Here is a 21,417-nt window from a genome sequence, read left to right on the forward strand (position 1 = left end):
AGAGACGGTAACAAAGGTTAATGCTCTAGTAGCTTATCAGTTGTAGCGTCTTGTACCAAAACTTCTTTAGTTGCTAGGAAACCGAACCTCTGCATTACTTTTCTTAAAATTATTTATTGTTATTGTATAAACCAATCAGTCATAAAACTGGTGGAATTGTAAATAACCATAAATTAGTTAATTGCTTTATTTGCTGGTATCCGTCTGTGCCTGCTGCATTTTGGTTTTTACTGTTTGATGGTTTGTGCTTTTATTGTGAAGGGGAAACTTCCGGTTTAACTGTTAACACAAAGGCAGCTTAACGACCAAAAGACCGAGGATAGGTTGGAGCTGAAATGTTTGGTGTTGGTAGCAGCCCGGTTTATAGCAGCGCACGGTTTGGGTAAGATGTTAGGACGTCCATGTTTCAAGCATTATTTTACTAAAACTGTGCATCTGTTTAATTATATGTTAAATAAAAATGTATTTTTAGATTCTAACCGCTCAAGCTGTAAATGTTATTTTTTAATTAGGTAAACAGTCAGACCAGGCTTGAGGGTTTTATTTTACGGTATTTTTATGCTCTTACGGTGAGACTTTATGGCTATTAAACCTGGATATTCACAGTAAAGTTTCCTTCATGATGCCAATGATTTTATTTTTCACGCTCAGCCGTTTTTGAAAGCAGAAGAAGAGAGTTGGAGCCTCTGATGTTTCACTTCCTGCTGCGATGCAGAGTTCAGTCTGAGAAGAAGAAGAAGAGGTTCATGTGGAGGATCATCTCCTCGCTGTGACACCAAGATGAAGCTGCTTCAGTTCCTCTTCATCCTCCAGCTGAGCTCGCTCTCTCCAGGTAAACTTTACATTCACAGGCTGAAAGGCAGAGCTGGAAACAGCAGGACTACAGCTGTTACCTCCAGATGAAGATGTTACTTTGAGCTTCAAAGTTCATTTGGAATCTGTTTTTATTCAGGATAAAAAAATATTTGATTTCTGTTCAGGTTTGGCTGAACAAAAATAAAGATATTTGAAGGTGGAGGTCAGGCAGCTCTGATAGTTTCCCTCCGACCACAAACTGAATAATGAAGCTCAGCGTGTTGCTCCTGATTTAATGTTCTGGGTGTTTCTGGAGCTTATTGCTCCATGCTGCTCTTAAATTAAAAAAACAAATCTCCCTTTTTATTGTTTCAGTTCTTCCTGATGTTTTGGCTCCAGAGCCTCTGACAACAGAGACACCTGAAGAGTTTGACTGTGAGTAAAACATTGGTGGGGTAAAACATTGGTGGGGTAAAACATTGGTGGGGTAAAACATTGGTGGGGTAAAACATTGGTGGAGTAAAACATTGGTGGGGTAAAACATTGGTGGGGTAAAACATTGGTGGGGTAAAACATTGGTGGGGTAAAACATTGGTGGGGTAAAACATTGGTGGAGTAAAACATTGGTGGAGTAAAACATTGGTGGGATAAAACATTGGTGGGGTAAAACATTGGTGGGGTAAAACATTGGTGGGGTAAAACATTGGTGGGGTAAAACATTGGTGGGGTAAAACATTGGTGGGGTAAAACATTGGTGGAGTAAAACATTGGTGGGGTAAAACATTGGTGGGGTAAAACATTGGTGGGGTAAAACATTGGTGGGGTAAAACATTGGTGGGGTAAAACATTGGTGGGGTAAAACATTGGTGGGGTAAAACATTGGTGGAGTAAAACATTGGTGGAGTAAAACATTGGTGGGGTTGTTGGCCCACGGCGCCGCCTCTGCCATCAGGTTTGGCGGTGAAGAGACAGAACCAATGTGCAGACAGCCATTGGTGAGAGGCATTATGGGAAAATTAATCAGCAAAACGTAGCAGCAGAAAAAACAACATTGAAGAGAAAAAAGACCTGAATGCAGGAGGTGTGCAGGTACAGAGTCGGGACTTTTGGATCTGATGCCATGCAGGCCGTGTCACTGATGTCGATGCTTTTACATATTTAATCTTCATAGATCCAAAGGATCTAAAAGACCTGGAATAAAATATTGCCAAACAACAAAATACTTTATTATCACAATCAACATTTTCGTTTAGAAACAATGGAACTGTATTAAAGATCTGCTGCTGTTGTATCAACCTTCCAGACCCCTCAGGTTCAGGTTCTGGTTCTGCTCTGCATCCAGAACCAGAACCAAACAAGGAGAAGCAGCATTCAGCTTCTATGCACCACAAATCTGGAACAAACTTCCAGAAAACTGAGAAACAGCTGAAACACTGAGTGCCTTTAAATCCAGACTGTAAACCAGCTGGTTTATTTGAAACGTGATCAATTATGAATTCAATGGCTTAACGTGACGTTTTGATTGTTGGTTCTCTGCTGCATGACTTTGTGTTTTTATGATGTGAAGCTCTTTGAAATGCCTGCTGCTGACATGAGCTGTACTGATCAAATCTGACGGATTCATTGATAATAAAACTCACCTTCCCTTAACATGAGGAAAATAAATGGTTTTCAGGTAGAAAAGGAGAAACCACAAAATAAAATAAAAATTCTCACTAGACGTCTTTACTAATTTCTTTCTTGTTTTTTTTTTTTTTTGTTTTTTCAATTGTTCTTTGGAAAAATGTTACAAAAATAAGAAATCTTCCTCCTTTCAATGCAATTCTGTTTTTCTTTAAAGTGTAAAAGTGTCTCAACATAACTTGAAGCTCCAGTCTGTGGGTGGAGGCCCGGTTCTGTCGGGTCGTCTGTGTTTCTGCGTTTTCTCCTGCATGCAGTTTGCAGCCTGCACAGCTTCCTACGGTTTCAGTTTTTACTTTAGAATAAAGCCAAAGTGCTTCTCTTCCCCTCAGACATTTGGATACTCCAGTGTCTGTCCGTAGTGAGGCGTGTCGACTCGAGGAGAGCGCTGAGTGGGCGGGCCAGCGGAGCCTACCTGCATTCTGATTGGCTGGTGCCGAACGAAGGCGGGGACAGGAAGTGATGCTGTGTGAGCAGCTCTGCCTGCAGGAGAGATAAAAACCTTCAGGTTCAATCTTTTTACATAAGTATTGTTCAATATCAATTCCAGCGATGCTATTGATAATTTTGATATTGGGACCAATCCGCCCTCCTCTGGCGGGACACGCAGACCAGCTTCTCTGGTGACACTTTGAAGGTTTTGAAGTTTTCACCAGAGAAAGGAAATCCTCAGAGCTCTGGAGTCTGTTGGAGGCTGAATATGGAGGCATTTTCCTGCCAGCACACATGTTCAGTCTGGGAGCAGGATTTCATGTCTGTCTTCTCAAAACTTGTAACGCTTTTACTCGAAACGTCTCCTCGCGTTCACACTGCAGCCTGAAGTGACCCAATTCCGATATTTTTGGCGTAATGCGACCTGTATCCGATCTTTTCATGGCAGTGTGAACAGCACAGGTCGGATTCTTTTCGAATGTGACCCATATCCGATACGTATCCGATTCAGATGCGACCCAACGTTCAGGTCGCCTTCATCTGAACTGAACATCACTGATTCTCAACAAATCTCACTATTCTGCTTCCTGATACGCGCAAGTGGGAAGAAAAACAACAACATGACGGATTATATGAGGATTAAGTTAATATGCTGCTCCGGTTGGACAACAACTTCAGACGTGTAAAACCCAGTTCACACGATTTTAGACAAACCCTGAGAGACGAGCCGACAGAGCAGCGGTTTGAACCTGCAGCGTGTGGAGTCCAGCCACACGGCAGCCAGCTGGTTCCAGACAAAAACCCACCAATATCGAATGTCATTTTAGAGGAAACAGACACGCTGACAACGTAGAAGCAATAGCAATAGTTTGTGAGCTTATTTTAAGCACAAAAGATGTAACGAAAAGAAAAGGCGTTGGATAAAAGTGCATAAAAGAGCCGCAGCAAATAGAGCGGCTCTGTTTGCTGCACGATGGAGGCCAGTTATGTTGTTTCATTTTTACCATTTGTGTGTTTAGATTGTTTTAAGCTTCAGTTAATTAGTATGTTTACAGTTACATTGAGAACAATAATGGCTACAAGTCCAGTTAAAACCAGGCATTAAACAGAGTTACTACAATCTACCTGCAATGCATGTAGTGTGAAGCCCTGACTGATGGAAATCATTCTAACTTATTTATGTGCAGGGATGAAAGTAGTTTGAATTTCTTGGGGGTACTATGACAAAAGTGTATATATATATATATATATATATATATATATATATATATATATATATATATATGTGTGTGTGTGTGTGTGTGTTGCTGCTTTGTGTGCTTTGGAGTTTCTGTGCTGATTAATTTTTTTGCGAAGCGATAAAAGCTGGTAGCTCTTGAATTGCTCCAAAATAAAGCTGTATCTCCTCCTTCCACCCACTGGCTGCCATGTTGAACCTTGAGATGCCAGGAGACCTAAATCCTGAACTTCATGGCATGGAGTCATCCCAGTTTTCCATGTCTGGCATATAACCATTCATCTTATCTTTTAAACTGGTTCTACTGATCCTGTGTCCAGACGGAGGGATAATCAGCAGCCCAGCATCATGACCTGTTTGTTCAACATGGCTCCTCCTCACCCTGACAGGAGGAACCACAGAGCTCTGTTAGGTTAAAGCTCATCTTCTGGAGTTGGGATGTTTTTCCTCCAACAGGATCCACCCTTACAAAAAAATCCCATGAAAGTCACAAGTGATCCATAAATGTTGACATGTGAATGATGTGAATCACACACATACGTGTGATTGTGGAGCATTTCATGGTGAAATCACATGTGGAAATGTGTGACCCTGTGTGAATTTCAAGGGATTTTTTGTAAGGGAATGTAAACAGTTATCAGCATTTCCTTTGTATTAAAGTGTTAAATGGACCTTCTCCTCCTCCTTTAATGTATTTTGTTAAAAAAAAAAGCATGGAGGACGTATGGAAGACCACATACATACGTGTGTGTGTGTGTGTGTGTGTGTGTGTGTGTGTGTGTGTGTGTGTGTGTGTGTGTGTGTGTGTGTGTGTGTGTGTGTGTGTGTGTGTGTGTGTGTGTGTGTGTCTTGGATTTTGTTTCATACTATTATTCTCTTGGTATTTCACTGATTTTTTTTTTTCATCAAACTTAATTGTATTTATTCTGTCATTTAAATATCTGACATAATTATTGTGAAGCACTTTGGTCAGTTAGGGTTATTATAAATATATTTATTATTATAAATTAGTTAGGATTATTATTATATCCTAACTAATAAATAAACTTTAGTATATTTTTAATTTGTCTAGTCAAGTTGTGAAGTGTATATGTTACTTTCAGAGTAAAGTTTACACCAAACTCGGTGATCATTTTGTCCAAATTCCCAATTTGACATGGGAGTTAAAACAACACTTAAATAATGTACAATTCTAACACTTCAAGAGTATAAGTGAACCCTTATCGATATAATTTGACTCTTTCAGGCGTGATGGAGCACAAAATAGACTCTGTTAGAGTCTAAACTATATGATATGGACTACAATGTACCATCCATCACCAAAACAGTTAATTTTAGCTTTAAAGAGTTGATTTTTGACTTGTATTATTATGTACTATAGCTCTAAATGCTCTTACAAAGATGCATTAGAAACTAACTCTTACATTAAAAATAATACATGAATGAGCAAACAGAAAGTCCAAGTATCCTTTATTTTAGTTTGCAGCATTAAAAGGACATCCTTCATGTAAACATCCCGTTTTAAACAGAAGAACTGTCTAAACGTGTAGCAGTGGACTGCACCAGTCATTAGTGCTTATGGACAAGGACAACCACAATTAACAAAATGTGAAAGTGTAAAAAAGACAAGCTTCAAAATGGTACACTTTAGCAGTATTGTGTACTTTTTTTCTACAACACAAACATCCAAGTTTTTCAAACACGTTAATGTGAAACAGCTTTTCTACAAGAGCAAATCCTGTCTGAATGTTTTCTACAACAGCATGAACCACATGCAGATCCGAACATCCCATCATGGAACCGACAATGACACCAAATTACTCCCTGGCATCACCTGCAACCCAAGATGTCACATCAACGTCACGATTCATGTCAGCGTGAATCTTTTCTGCCACAATGTCCTCATTACTTTACTGTCTTCATAATCAATGCAGTTAAAACACAACAACTCCCAGTGGTGAGCTACTGCAATCTGGTTTTGGGGCATTAGTGCACATACTGTTCAACGAAGAGTTCGTCAGAAGCTGAAATTTAAGACTCAGCCTTAAGGGGATGAGTTGACGATCCACAACTACGTAGTAGTCAGTGATGGTGCAACGCTCCAACCGCTGCCTCCCCTGGACTGAGGGCTGCGGCATGACAAAGACATTTTTCATTGGAACTAAAGTAAATCATAGCATTTCAACTTTGCAGTAACACATTTACTAAAGGTTGGGTCGACTTACTTTGTGAAACTGGACATCTTGGCTCAGAGCTTCACATCCCTCTCCTTCCCTCTGGGTGATGGAGGCACAAACAGAAACGGTAATAAAAAATCTTATTAAAATACAAGTAGAATGACCAAAATTCATTCAGAAACTATTCCCACATAGTTGCATATAAAAGTGATTTTACATAAATAGTGAAAATATCAGCTCTTTGGACTGCGAGAAAACGCCATGAAGGCGTCATCAGCATTCAGAGGACATGAACAAACGGCTCACTGATGAACGTGATGAGAAAGTGTCTGCATGAGGGTAACCCTAACCCTCTGCAGAAAGAGACGGTGGACCACCATTAAATAACTTGGGTCTACAATGACAGAATGATTTTTGCTATGATGTCATTGAAGCATAAAAGAAAAACAACTTTTGAACTTTCTGTGCCTCAGAAGTTTTAACTATATTAAATATAAACCTAATTTTATTGTCCTACTACCTTTGACAGAAAAGGCATCTGATGTTCCAGACAACGTTGGATTTCTCCAGAATGTCACTGACATCTTCAGCTTCCGACCCAGATTCATTCATAAGACATACATTTGTTAAACATACACTCATTTCTGAAAATTATTAAAATGCTCAAATACATCAAGTCAAATTGAATGAACGAAAAAACATTACCTTGTCTCAGAAATGTTGAATATGAGGCTCCATGGAGCTTGATGTAGCATGTCTGTCATGCATATTGGACTTTGGAGAGCAACATCACAAATATCTGGGGAAAAAAGTTCAACATTACTTAAACAGTGAGTTGGTTATGCTTTATAGAGGTCTCATTCTTGGCAGTGTGAACGCAGCCTCAGACTCTCTGCTCGCTTATGGAAACACCTTTTGGCACAGTTGCCTAGCAACCTCTCAGCCAATAGAATGGAAGTGTTGTACTGGGTGTGTTTGTTTCCTTCTAGTGGATGTGTCTGTGTGGCTACTACTGACTGTAGCAACCTGCGCCAACCAGTGGATGTAGGGAGTTTTTCTGGGTGAACAAAATCCTGCCTAAGATCAGCAGCTGTTAGCGATCAGCAGCTGTTAGCGATCAGCAGCTGTTAGCGATCAGTAGCTGTTAGCGATCAGTAGCTGTTAGCGATCAGCAGCTGTTAGCGATCAGCAGCTGTTAGCGATCAGCAGCTGTTAGCGATCAGCAGCTGTTAGCGATCAGCAGCTGCTAGCGATCAGCAGCTGTTAGCGATCAGTAGCTGTTAGCGATCAGCAGCTGTTAGCGATCAGCAGCTGCTAGCGATCAGCAGCTGTTAGCGATCAGTAGCTGTTAGCGATCAGCAGCTGTTAGCGATCAGCAGCTGTTAGCGATCAGCAGCTGTTAGCGATCAGTAGCTGTTAGCGATCAGCAGCTGTTAGCGATCAGCAGCTGTTAGCGATCAGCAGCTGTTAGCGATCAGCAGCTGTTAGCGATCAGCAGCTGCTAGCGATCAGCAGCTGTTAGCGATCAGCAGCTGCTAGCGATCAGCAGCTGTTAGCGATCAGCAGCTGCTAGCGATCAGCAGCTGTTAGCGATCAGTAGCTGTTAGCGATCAGCAGCTGTTAGCGATCAGCAGCTGTTAGCGATCAGCAGCTGTTAGCGATCAGCAGCTGTTAGCGATCAGCAGCTGTTAGCGATCAGCAGCTGCTAGCGATCAGCAGCTGTTAGCGATCAGTAGCTGTTAGCGATCAGCAGCTGTTAGCGATCAGTAGCTGTTAGCGATCAGGAGCTGTTAGCGATCAGCAGCTGTTAGCGATCAGCAGCTGTTAGCGATCAGTAGCTGTTAGCGATCAGCAGCTGTTAGCGATCAGTAGCTGTTAGCGATCAGTAGCTGTTAGCGATCAGCAGCTGTTAGCGATCAGCAGCTGTTAGCGATCAGTAGGTTAGCTGTGTGCTAACCATCCGCCACCACACAGCTGGCAAATGGTTAGTGAGCAACTCTGAGTTTAATAAATAATTTCCACAAAACCCAGAAGTGGTCCGCGCCATCTTGGTAGGCAAGCAAATCGCAAAGCACAGATGGACCATGGCTTCGAGACCAACAAAAAGAAAATACATGGACACTCTTCACCAATATATGAACAAAATAGCTGCTGTCAGGATTGTCCTGTATGAGACGGAGAAAGAAAACATGTCAGACGATGTGGACAAGCTGTAGTTCACTACTTAGTCAACCTGAAGAGTCTGAACAACATGGAGGAGCTTCACAGCCTGAAATCCATGGATGCATATAATCAATGTTTCAATGGCTTTGTAAAGGACATACAAACTCTTCGTGTGAATAGCACGGTTCTGGTCACTGGCGGAGTGAGTACATGTAGCTCAGTGCTTCTCAGTTCCAGAGCAGGACTGTTTTAGATGAGCCTCTATTCCAGAACAGCTGATCCAAATGATTGCATGACCTCGTCTGCAGCCATCAAGTCCTGCAGGCTGTTAATCACCGTCAGATTCAATCCAGGTGTGGCAGAAGGGAAACCCCTAAAACATGCAGGGCAGGAGGCCTGAAGACCAGAATTGAGAAACACTGCTGTGTTTTACAGAGACCTGGCTGCACCCGGACATTCCTGATACCAATGTTTCCACCAAGGACTACCGGACTGTTCGGGCCGATGGGGATTGCACTGAGAGCGGTAAGCGGAAAGGAGGCGGGCTTTCCGTTCCAGTAAACAACCGTTGGTGCAATCCTGCTCATTTAACGGTGAAGGAGAGAATCTGCTGCCTGGACGTTGAACTGTTGGTGGTTGGTCTTCGTCCTGTCCATGTTGTCATAGTGACTGCTTACATCCCTCCCTCTGCTGACCCCGTGGTGGCCTGTGACGTCATCCACTCCGCTGCAGCTCACTTGCAGACTGAACATCCAACTGCATTCATGATTATCTCGGGTGATTTTCATCATGTCACCATGGACAAAACCTGCCCAGCTCCACCCAGTATGTGAGCTGTCCCACCGGAGAGAGAACTCTGGACCTGCTGTATGCTAATGTTAAGGATCCATACAGTTCCTCTCCCCTCCTTCCACTCGGACGGTCCGATCGTAACCTGAGACCCACTTCAGCCCATGTTATATACCTCTGGTGAAGGGACAGCCTGCAACCATGAGGACAGTGAGGACGGGGCAACTGACTGGCATGAACTCTGTGAGCCGGATATGGAGGACATCGATGAGCTCACCGAGTGCATAACTCATTACATCAACTTCTGTGTCGACTCCATCATCCCTACTGAGACTGTTTACTGTTACCCACATAACAAGCCCTGGGTAACAATCAAGACCATCCTGAATGAGAAGAAGAGACTTTCAGAGATGGCAACAGGGATGATGTGAGAGTAATTCAGGTGAAGATCAGAAGAGCTAAGGAAGATTATAAGAGGAAGCTGGAGAGGAAACTCCAGCAGAAAAACATGAAAGGTCTGGAGAGGGGTGAGGACTGTCACCGGGTTCAGATCAGCAGGCTGAGGAGCGGTTGAGGGCAAGGTTGACGGAGCCAATGAACTCGACCTGTTTTTCAACAGATGTGACACTGCAGCGCCTGCACCTCCTGCTCACACTCCCATCATTGCCACCTCCCACTCCTCAGAGTCCTTCATCTCACCTCCTTCCCTCCTCTTCTCCTCAGTGACCATCCCCCACCCCTCAGCTGGCCACCTCTACCTCTAGAGGAAACATCACCGCCGAAGATGTTGGAAGACAGTTGGTGAGACTCCACCCTGGCCAGGCTGCAGGCCCTGACGGTGCTCAAATCCTGTGCTGTCCATCTCTGTGGAGTCCTCCAGCATGTCTTCAACATGAGCCTGCATCCCTGTGAGTCCAAGGACTACAGGCCTGTGGCGCTGACCTCCCACATCATGAAGTCCCTGGAAAGACTCGTCCTGGAGCCGCTCCGGACCTGGTCCAACCTGGACCTCTTGCAGTTTCTGTAAAGAAGAAAAAAAGAGAAATAAATACCCTCATTTCCCCGTGTCCAAAAAAAGAGAGAGAAAACAAAACCCTGAAAATATTAACAGAAAGTTGGACCTGGTGAGCCGATCAAAAAGAACAAAATGGTGAGCAGGGGGCCGACCCAATACAGGCCCATCGAAGCCCCTTCTAGTACCGGACTAAAGCCCAAAAAGAATCTACTGCAAATAAAGAATCGAAAACAGGACAACTGGTCCCACCAGGCCAAAATCACAGCGAAAAAGCAAAGAAAGGCTAACAGCAACCACCGCTTAGCAGGCTGGACGTCTGCGGCCCGGTGGTGGAGCGGAAGGGCAGGTCTCACAAACATCGAACACCAGCCCGTTTGTAGGCGGACCAACAGCCACAACTAAGAAATGATCCAAACTCCAAAATATAGTAAAAAACAAAAAGTCATTCAACTAAAGTGTATAAACAACAATCTAGAAAAATAGACAAAAATAATTATAATGTGCCCGAAGCACATAACACCCCGACCCAAAGTGCTCTAAAGCCAGGACCAACGCCAATGCCTCCTTTTCCATGGTGGAATACCACCTCTGACCTCTGATGTTGGTCACGTTTCTTTGAGAAATAAGAAACCGGATGTTCCGCCCCATCAGTCCCGTCCTGGAGAAGGACGGCAGAATCACATGCATCCACAGCTCATCAAAACCAAGCAGACAACACTGCAGCGTTAACAAGCAAATTCTTAGTTTGCTCAAAAGCCGAGAGACATCGACCAAATAAAATCCATTTAGGGCTAAGTAGGTCTCTTAAAGTGGCAGCTACAGAGGAAAAGTAATTACAGAACCCCCTGTAGTGACCGGACATTGCTAAATAGCATCGTAGCTCAGTACGACTGGTGGGTACAGGAACAGACGATATAGTCTCTACTTTAGCCACTGGTCCATGTGAGGACTGTCTAAGTGGCAGACTCCAGCTCATGCGCCTGTGGCACTGTGTGTCAGTGTGGTCAGCAGCACAGGAGCTCCACCAGGGCCTGTCCTCTCCCCCTTCCTCTTCACACTCTATTCATCCGACTTCAGCGACTGAGACCCGTCATCTCAGAGGACTCAGCTGTGGTTGGTCGTATCAGAGAGGGTGATGAGACTGATGTGGACTGAACCACCTGCAGCTCAATGTGACAAAGACCAAAGAACAGGTGGTGGATCTGAGGAGGAGGATCAGGACGCCGCTGACCCCAGTTACCATCCAGGGTAACAGGAAGGGCCAAAGTCGCCTCTACTTTCTGAGGCAGCCGAGGTCCTTCGACATCCGGTGGACTTTGCTCAGGATGTTTTATGACTCTGTGGTTGCCAGGGCCATCCTGTATGCTGTGGTGTGCTGAGGCAGCAGGCTGAAGGTGGAGGCACCAACAGGCTGAACAAACTGATCCGGAAGGCCAGTGACGACGTTGGAGTGGAGCTGGACTGTCTGACAGTGCAGAGAAACATCCTGTCCAAGATGGAGGACATGTTGGACAACAAATCTCATCCACTTCATGACCAAATACATGAATCGCTATGGTCATATTTGTATTATTAATATTTAATATGTTAGATGGAATAAGCAATTTCCCCTTGGGGATCAATAAAGTATATTTTATCTGCCTGCCTGTCATGTAGCTACGTGTCCTAGCTAGTTCAGCAGTAAGTATTACACAGACATGGGTAAAGCGTTAAAAATGATAATTAATAGTTTTAAAGTACTTATGTCAGAACCAGGTGAGAGCTCATTCTAAGCTTGTGGCTTGTTTATTGTCATTGTAGCAACTCCATAGCAACAGCCTACCAAGATGGCTGTCGGTTACAAAGTTCCCAGAAGTTATACGTTTTAAAATCCTTCAGGTTGCTGCAGATTTCTGGTCCAGATTTGTTCCTCAGTGGATGATGTTTGAGTATTTTCTCAGTTTTCATCCTCTGCTCTGTGACCCTCTGTGCCCTCAGACGACCCTTACGTTCATCACCTCGGCAGCACATGCAGGTGGACTCTCAGGATGCCTGGAAACAGGAGTGGGGATGCGGTTCCACTCCCACCGGACTATTTAAACACTCTGACTAAGCAGGTCTGCCAGGACCTGAAATGTGGAAAAGTTCATACTGTGAAGAAAACCACGGCGCCTGCCAAAAGCAAGTGCTTCCATGAATGTTTGCTCCGGGACTGGCATCTACAGAGCTGCTTACGGACGTTTACGGCAGGATGCATCGTGGCCACGGAAGTGGTCTGTGGTGAGATTTCCTGATTCTGCAAGAACATAATACATTTGAGTTGTTTGAAATTATTTTAAAATGAGGAGGATGGACTGGTGAGACTGCAGCTCCAACTTTAGAGTTCCTCAACTGTTTCAACAGCATAAACATGGTTTCAGTTCACAGACTGTAGATAAGAAGCTTCATTGAAGATGGGCTGCCAGTCCTCAGGAGAAACAAAACCACCAGAGCCTGTAAAGCACAGTGGGGGAGGTATGATGATTTGGGCCTGTTTAGTCTGCAGTCATTGAGTCTAAGTTGAGGAATTCAGAGCAGTTAAGCTCAATAAGACAGAGGAAACCCGGACCCTCTGCAGCAGCAGGTCCGACCCGGACGTTCTGCTGCAGCAGGTCCGACCCGGACGCTCTGCCGCCGCAGCAGGTCCGACCCGGACGCTCTGCCGCCGCAGCAGGTCCGACCCGGACGCTCTGCCGCCGCAGCAGGTCCGACCCGGACGCTCTGCCGCCGCAGCAGGTCCGACCTGGACGTTCTGCTGCAGCAGGTCCGACCCGGACGCTCTGCTGCAGCAGCAGGTCCGACCCGGACGCTCTGCTGCAGCAGCAGGTCCGACCCGGACAGCTTTACTCTTTACTTTGATTTATTTTTATTTTTGTCAGGTGACCTTATGTGCCCTCAAAGCACCTTTGAAATAAAATCTATAATTACTCTAAATACCTATACTTCTACAAACGAGGCCGTTGCCATGGTTACTGCTTCACTTGGCGGCAGACTTCCAGGTATTTATACTAACTTGCATTAAGATGTTTTTATGGAGGCGACAGGCGGAGCAGCAGCTGCTCTGGTTCCTGTAAGTCAGGATTTATAAAGGAAAGGTGAGCAGCCAGGTGCGCACGGCTTTAGATATCTGGATTTTTTTGTGCACCGCAGTTTTCTAAATTTGTCTGTACGCTAAGCTTTCATGTGGAAACTGCGCAGTGTTTTGTACATCAGGCCCGTGGTCTCTTAACAGAATCAGAACGTGGTGATCTTTCATCGTCTTTACAAACATTGCGTTCTCTGTTTTGCGTCCTTTATCTGCCCAGCTTTGTTCTGTGTCCAGCATTATTAATCTTTTGGAGCCTCTCTTTGCACATCTTCCGAATTGCAAATCATGCATCTGGTCAACTAGTCTCTCAACGCCTGTCCATCTATCCATCTTCTTCCTCTTATCCGGGGTCAGGTCGCAGGGTCAGCAGCGTAAGAAGGGAGGCCAGACTTTCCTCAGCCCCTGTTCCAGCTCCTCTAGGAATCCCAAGGCGTTCTCAGGCCAACTGAGAAACATCATCCCTCCAGCATGTTGTGGGTCTTCCTCTGGGTCTCCTCACTAGGGAGGCGTCCAGGAGGCATCCTGACCAGATGGCCGAGCCTCAACTGGCTCCTCTCGACGTGGAGGAGCAGCAGCTCTACTCTGAGTCCCTCCTGGATGACCGAGCTTCTCTCTCTAAGGGAAAGCCCAGCCACCCTGCGGAGGAAACCCATTTCAGCCGCTTGTATCCGTGACCTCGTTCTTTTGGTCATGACCCAAAGCTCATGACCATAGATGAGGGTGGGAACAAAGATCAACCTGTAAATTGAGAGCTTCGGTGTTTGGCTCAGCTCTCTGTTCACCATGACGGACCGGTACAGCGCCCGCTTCACGGCAGACGCTGCACCAACCCACCTGTCGATCTCCCGCTCCCTTCTTCCCTCATTCGTGAACAAGATCCTGAGATACTTAAACCCCAGCAGAACAAGGGAGACCCCAGGAGGGGCACTCTCCAGTACTTCCTCTAAGGACTCCAAAAAGGCTGCGTGATCTGAACTGCTGTTCGGCGCGTAAGCACAAACAACAATCAGAACCCATCACTCCCACTCATAGGCGGAGGGAGGCTACCCTCTTGTTCACCAGGGTGAATCCCAAAGTACAGGCACCAAAATGGGGGGCAAACAAGTATGCCCACTCCTGCCCAGCACCTCTCACCAGGGGCAACTCTGGAATGGAAGAACATCCAACCCCTCTCAAGGAGACTGGTTCCAGAACCAAGCCCATTTGTTGAGGCAATACTTTCTGTTTCTAGCCAGAATCTCTTTACCTCACACACCAGCTCAGGCTCCTTCCCCACCAGACAGGTGACATTCCAGAGAGCCAGTTTCTGTAGCCAAGGATGGGATTGTCAAGGTCCCCGCCCTCAGCCACCACCCATCCCATGCTGTACCCCTTTGGACCCTCCCACAGCTGTTGACCCATGGGAAGGGGGACCCACAGTGACCTTCATCCGGGCTTGGGAACACTGCTTCCAATGATTGTGTGCATCATAAAGGGTCTTTGGGCTACACTTTGTCTGTTTCCTGACCTAAGACCTGTCTGCTTTGGGTGACCCTACTAGGGGCCCTTGACAGCATAGCTCCTAGCATGACTGGGATACTCCACCACGATAAGGTGGCACCCCGTGGAGGGGGTCTCTCAATGCAACTGATAAAATTTTCTTGACGAGAACACTGGCTTAAGGGACATGCAGCTGGATGCATGATGGATTCCTGGGAAAAGTGGAAGATAATGTGTCTGTCCATACGGTCAGTTGAGGATGTAGAAGGTGTGAACATAATTGGATTTTTGATAAGATTTCTGCGTTTTGGACTTGGCAGTTACCTGGCATAATATGTCGGCAGCTGTTCTGACCATTATTGGGTTGCCTGGCCAGTGTGAAGGAGTACAGTGGATGCTCAGACTCAGATGCTATGCTAGTAGAGCCACAAGCTGGATGTGATTCTTGCAGAAAGTCACAGGCCAGCTCTGGACCCTGGAAATCTCTGGCAGGATGGAATCGACCTTGGAGGAGTTCTAACTGGACTCGGTGGGATTGACCTACTAATTTGGCTGATTGGAATCGCCATTGAGATGAATCAGTAAGACTAAGGCAGACAGAAAGTTAAGAGTTGACCTGACTTAAAACCACTTTGGCTATATGAACTGGCTCCCCTTGTTCCTTCTGGATGTGAACAAGAAGATCTGCTTCATCCTCTCCCTCTCTGTGGTTCTGTTGGAATCTGCCACAGATAAACTCTTCTTCATTTATCAGGGACTATGGCTAGGAGTAGGCCTGTCCCGATAATCAATAAATTGATTAATCACATCAAAATCAATTAAAATGAGCTTGATAATAAGTCAGGGCGATAATACTGCTTGCTCTCTCTGTCTTTCTACCAGATTTGATGACAAAAAGCTTCACTCCTCCCCTCTCGTTTCTTCAGTACCGGCTTCATGCACAGGGAGTTAAAGCCTCAGTTTTCCTCCACTCGGCCTGAACACAACACAGCACAGATAGTGAAAACAACAATTTTCAACTTTCTTGTGTAGCGTTGCTAGTCTGCGTGTGCAAGCTGGAAATTTCACATGAACAAATCAGGCTGTTCGTTCGTCATGATGAGAGCAAGAGTCTGTCGCCTCAATGCACAAACTCCATAGAAATGAAAGGAGAGGGAGCAGCGCCATCTCCTGTCACCTTGTGAGCATTACCTCAGATACCTGCTGGGCTCCTGGTGCCCCAATACAGAGAGCAGCAGAAAGCTATAGAGGCGGAGCGAACCGGGGAAACGCTGGCCTGAAAACCGAACAGGAGGCAGGGAGGGAGCTTTGGATGCAAACTGAATGCCCCTGGTGAACCAGTGAACCGGTGAACTGGTGAAGCTGATGAACTGGTGAACTGGTGAACCTGATGAACCAATGAACTGGTGAAGCTGATGAACTGGTGAAGCTGATGAACTGGTGAACTGGTGAAGCTGATGAACTGGTGAACTGGTGAAGCTGATGAACCAGTGAACCGGTGAACCTGATGAACCAATGAACTGGTGAAGCTGATGAACCAGTGAACCTGATGAACCAATGAACTGGTGAAGCTGATGAACTGGTGAACTGGTGAAGCTGATGAACTGGTGAAGCTGATGAACTGGTGAACTGGTGAAGCTGATGAACTGGTGAAGCTGATGAACTGGTGAACCTGATGAACTGGTGAACCTGATGAACCAATGAACTGGTGAAGCTGATGAACTGGTGAAGCTGATGAACTGGTGAACCTGATGAACCAATGAACTGGTGAAACTGATGAACCAGTGAACTGGTGAAGCTGATGAACCAGTGAACCGATGAACATGATGAACCAGTGAACCGGTGAACCTGATGAACCAATGAACTGGTGAAGCTGATGAACCAGTGAACCGGTGAACCTGATGAACCAATGAACTGGTGAAGCTGATGAACCAGTGAACTGGTGAAGCTGATGAACCAGTGAACCGGTGAACCTGATGAACCAATGAACTGGTGAAGCTGATGAACCAGTGAACCGGTGAACCTGATGAACCAATGAACCGGTGAACCTGATGAACCAATGAACTGGTGAAGCTGATGAACTGGTGAAGCTGATGAACTGGTGAACTGGTGAAGCTGATGAACTGGTGAACTGGTGAAGCTGATGAACCGGTGAACTGGTGAAGCTGATGAACCAGTGAACCGGTGAACCTGATGAACCAATGAACTGGTGAAGCTGATGAACCAGTGAACCTGATGAACCAATGAACTGGTGAAGCTGATGAACCAGTGAACCTGATGAACCAATGAACTGGTGAAGCTGATGAACCGGTGAAGCTGATGAACTGGTGAACTGGTGAAGCTGATGAACTGGTGAACTGGTGAAGCTGATGAACTGGTGAACCTGATGAACCAATGAACTGGTGAAGCTGATGAACCAGTGAACTGGTGAAGCTGATGAACCAATGAACTGGTGAAGCTGATGAACCAGTGAACCGGTGAACCTGATGAACCAATGAACCGGTGAAGCTGATGAACCAGTGAACCGGTGAAGCTGATGAACCAGTGAACCGGTGAAGCTGATGAACTGGTGAAGCTGATGAACTGGTGAAGCTGATGAACTGGTGAAGCTGATGAACTGGTGAAGCTGATGAACTGGTGAAGCTGCTATGTTATCAAACAGTATCAACTACACAATATAACCAACTGCACCTAAAATGCACCGATGCAGGTTTGCTTGCTTGGGGACCGTCCTGTTGACAATCACTGAGTTGCAGTGGTGGTTTGTGGTGTGTGCGACATGGGCAACCGCCCAGGACAGCATCATGTGGGGGGCTGCCCCCTCTGCCCCTGCCATCAGCTGGAGGATCTGAAAGTGAACAGTGCCTAATGCAAAGCCCCTATATCCCCTCCTAATTTTTCATATTTAAAAGGCCAATCCTTTTAAATATTGGCTAAATGTTCTTTCAAAATTAGTTGGACACCTTAAGGTTTATTTGCATTGTTAGACCATTTTTATGCTATTAGTTGACAATGGTCTCAAAATGACAGTATTATCATTAATTCCTGGGACCATTAGTCATCCAGCAAACTGTGTTGTGACATGCCTCGCTGGGAGGGCTGGAGCAGTGTTCACACACTTATGTACAATGCACACACACCTTTTTCAAGGCTATAAACACACACACACCCTCAACTCACTGGCTTTGCAGGCCACTTTTCAGTGAAATCACTGGATTGTTTTCAGGTGTGACCTTCCTGCTTTAACATCCTGGTCATGTTGTCTTCAGGTCATCAGTCCGTTCGGCTGGAGGGACATGAGGATCAGTGTGCCGGGCGGGTGGAGGTATGGAAGGACGGGAACTGGGGCACGGTGTGTGACGACAGATGGGACCTGAGAGAAGCCAAGGTGGTTTGCGCCCAGCTGGGCTGTGGGACCGCTCTCAGGGTGACGGGTCAGAATGGATTGTTCCCTCCAGGGAGCGGACCGATTCACCTAGACGAGCTGAACTGCACCGGGAACGAGCAGAACCTGTGGTTCTGTCCGGGTGTCCAGGAAATCTCCGACTGCGGACACAAAGAGGACGCTGGTGTGGTGTGTTCAGGTCAGTCTCCATCAAACATCTGGTCTGTTGGACATGAACTGTCCAAGCTGACGTCTGTCTCTGCCAGTGTCCACATTTGGACACAAACTCGTCTTGTGGATGATTTTTAAGTTGAGCTTTTTGTAGAGCCCTGCTTAGGTTACGTTCACACTGCAGGCTGAAACGACCCACATCTGGTTTTTTTATCTGAATGCGACCTGATCTTTTCATGACTGATCAGATCTTTTCCAATGTGACACAGGCCAAGCGGATATGTGGTTCTGAATCCGATGCGTATCGGATCTTTTCAAATGTAACCCGTCTGTTCGGGCAGGTCGCATTCATCCAACCCGAACGTCTTTGATACTCGACAGACGTCGTTATTCTGCGTCCTGATACGCGCAAGCTGGAAAAAGGAAGCAACCAGCGTGGCGAACCGCAATGAGGATCGAGTTGTTGATGTGCTGCTCCAGTCGGACTGTAAGATACGCTCCACCGTTAGCATCTGTGTTTACTTCCACAAACACTGAGCTCTTCTTTTTTTATGGCGGTTGGCTAAACTCTGCGCTTCCTCTCTACGAGTGATGTTATTGCGCCCTCTACTGTGCATGCGGGACACTTTCAGGTCGTTTGCAGCTCACTGGAGATCACATACAAATCGCTTTTCTTTGGAAGAGTGAACGGCCACGAAGAAAATCAGATTGAGCATTGAGGCCTGCAGGGAGAACGTAGCCTTATTTCAGTTTCTGTTTCTTTAAAGTAATAAAGAATCTGAACTTTGAAGAAAATGCTTGAACTTGAATCTGAATGTTACAGATTAACTTGAAACTTTTCTCTGCCTGTTTTTTCTGCAGTATCTAAGACGTCCTTCAGAGTCACCACAGCAGGTGTGACTGAGCTGACGAGCACGGGGTTAAATTTTTAAGAATATCAGCTGTATCTGAATCTCTGAATATATCTGATGTCTGTCCGTTGCTCCCAGCTCCTCCTGCAGGCGCCTCTTCTCCAGAACATCTCTGCATCATATCTCTGTCTATTGCGGTGCTTGCTCTTGCCATCCTGAATTTGGTTCTCTGCTGCCTTTTCTGTCACGGCCACGGTAGGTCCTCGTCTCCTCACCTGGTAAACATCTGTAGGGAAAAAGACCTGCACTAAATCCAGCAGTAAGGTTGGTTCTGACGTTGTTTGCAAAGATGCGGGCGGCGAGGCCAGCAGAGCCGTTGGTCTGAAGAAGATGGTGATCTGTGGTCAACGAAGTGGAAACACAGATGCCTGAAGCATCGATTCTAAAATGCTGATTTATAGATCACAAGTAATGTGGAATAAATATGAATCAATGAATAAAAATGTCAAAACAAAAATAAACCATTTCTCACTTCATATTTATTCTAAATATAATTATATCTAAAATATAGTAAAAACTGTATTGTGCTGTGTCATCAGCAATGATGCCATAATGATCTGGTCCAGGTGAGGAACAGAGTTCATGTAAAGGTCAGCAGAGAGATGACGTCACATGACCAGCAGCAGATCCACATCATGCTAACATTTCTCTCTGCTGTCGCTACATGATGATGATAAATCAGGGAGGGTAAAGTGAGCATGTGGAGCTTTGACTCCTTCACTTCTGGTCTGCAGACAGTAGAACTGCAATGCTTCGGTCTGAATTCCCCGTTTCTCCTGTTCTCAGGCGTTTTACAGAAACTCGGTATTTTAAATGTGAAGGAGACGTTTCCACCCCTTCAGCCATTTCTGTAGTTCGGTAGCAGCGATTATCTACCGGCAGAGAAACTTTCTACCTGTTGGAGCCAGAGTCTGACCCAGAGCAGCAGAACCTGCAGAACCGCGCATTCACATGAACGCTTGGCAGTGATGGTGTTACTGGATTTACTCCCTCTGCATCCACACCAGCTCCCTACAACATGGAGCGTAGTTTAACTACAGTCCATGCATGTCAGATGACTCTTCAAATATGAATGCTACCACAATATGAATGCATTAAACGAAGCCTGGACATAATGAAGGAGTTAGCTAACGGAGCGTCACCGAATTGGATCATTTTTGTTCCCCGGGACAAAAACAGCAAAAACTAATAATTATATCCAAAGCATGCAGAGCAGTTGAATCCTCCAGGAGGCAGCTAGCAGCTAGCAGCTAGCACACAGCGCTAACAGGAGGCTCAATGCTGACCACCGGCCAGGACGTCTCTACCGACACACAGCATTCATGTCTACAATCAGCTTTGCTGGCCCTTTTATTAGCAGCTTAGCGCTTCGCTGTGTCCCTTGCCTCCATAGGGATTGCTCCAAAATAAAGCTGTATCTCCTCCTTCCACCCACTGGCTGCCATGTTGAACCTTGAGATGCCAGGAGACCTAAATCCTGAACTTCATGGCATGGAGTCATCCCAGTTTTCCATGTCTGGCATATAACCATTCATCTTATCTTTTAAACTGGTTCTACTGATCCTGTGTCCAGACGGAGGGATAATCAGCAGCCCAGCATCATGACCTGTTTGTTCAACATGGCTCCTCCTCACCCTGACAGGAGGAACCACAGAGCTCTGTTAGGTTAAAGCTCATCTTCTGGAGTTGGGATGTTTTTCCTCCAACAGGATCCAGAGGAATCACCTCAAACCAGATGTTGGACTGGATTTTATTTCAATGTTATTTGTGAATGTTAGAGCCTCATTTTCAGCAGTGGAGCTTTAAGGTTGAAAAAGGTTTTAATTTTGGAGAAAATCTCATCAACATCAATATTTACACTAAATAAGAGGCAAAAATAATAATAGTTTGATAGAAGAAAAGCCTCCCAGACTCTGAGCCCGACACCAAACTATTTTTATATTAGACAATTAATTTAATTTCACATAATTATGGCGGTAGAAGCCATTTGTCTGTTAAATACTTAATGAAACATATTTACCGTGTTTGATGTTTGTTGTAAATGACATATACTCACAAAGAACGAGGTCATCAGTCC

The 21,417-nt window shown here is 45.5% G+C and overlaps 1 protein-coding gene and 1 pseudogene across 1 annotated transcript; both read left to right on the top strand.

The window, feature by feature from the left end:
• Nucleotides 1-187: 187 nt before the first annotated feature.
• Nucleotides 188-19,801, top strand: LOC106910811 (scavenger receptor cysteine-rich domain-containing protein DMBT1-like). Its single transcript, XM_088010578.1, has 8 exons — nucleotides 188-382; nucleotides 652-832; nucleotides 1,171-1,230; nucleotides 12,266-12,547; nucleotides 18,143-18,457; nucleotides 19,291-19,323; nucleotides 19,419-19,535; nucleotides 19,630-19,801. Exons 2-8 carry the CDS (start codon nucleotides 781-783, stop codon nucleotides 19,710-19,712), a joined length of 942 nt encoding a protein of 313 aa, XP_087866704.1. The 5' UTR covers nucleotides 188-382; nucleotides 652-780; the 3' UTR covers nucleotides 19,713-19,801.
• Nucleotides 8,777-10,711, top strand: LOC148156621 (uncharacterized; annotated as a pseudogene).
• Nucleotides 19,802-21,417: the final 1,616 nt, after the last annotated feature.

The sequence above is a fragment of the Poecilia mexicana genome, unplaced genomic scaffold (genome assembly GCF_051168715.1).
Source record: "Poecilia mexicana isolate PSO_F unplaced genomic scaffold, ASM5116871v1 scaffold_11, whole genome shotgun sequence".
Classification (NCBI taxonomy): Eukaryota; Metazoa; Chordata; class Actinopteri; order Cyprinodontiformes; family Poeciliidae; genus Poecilia; species Poecilia mexicana.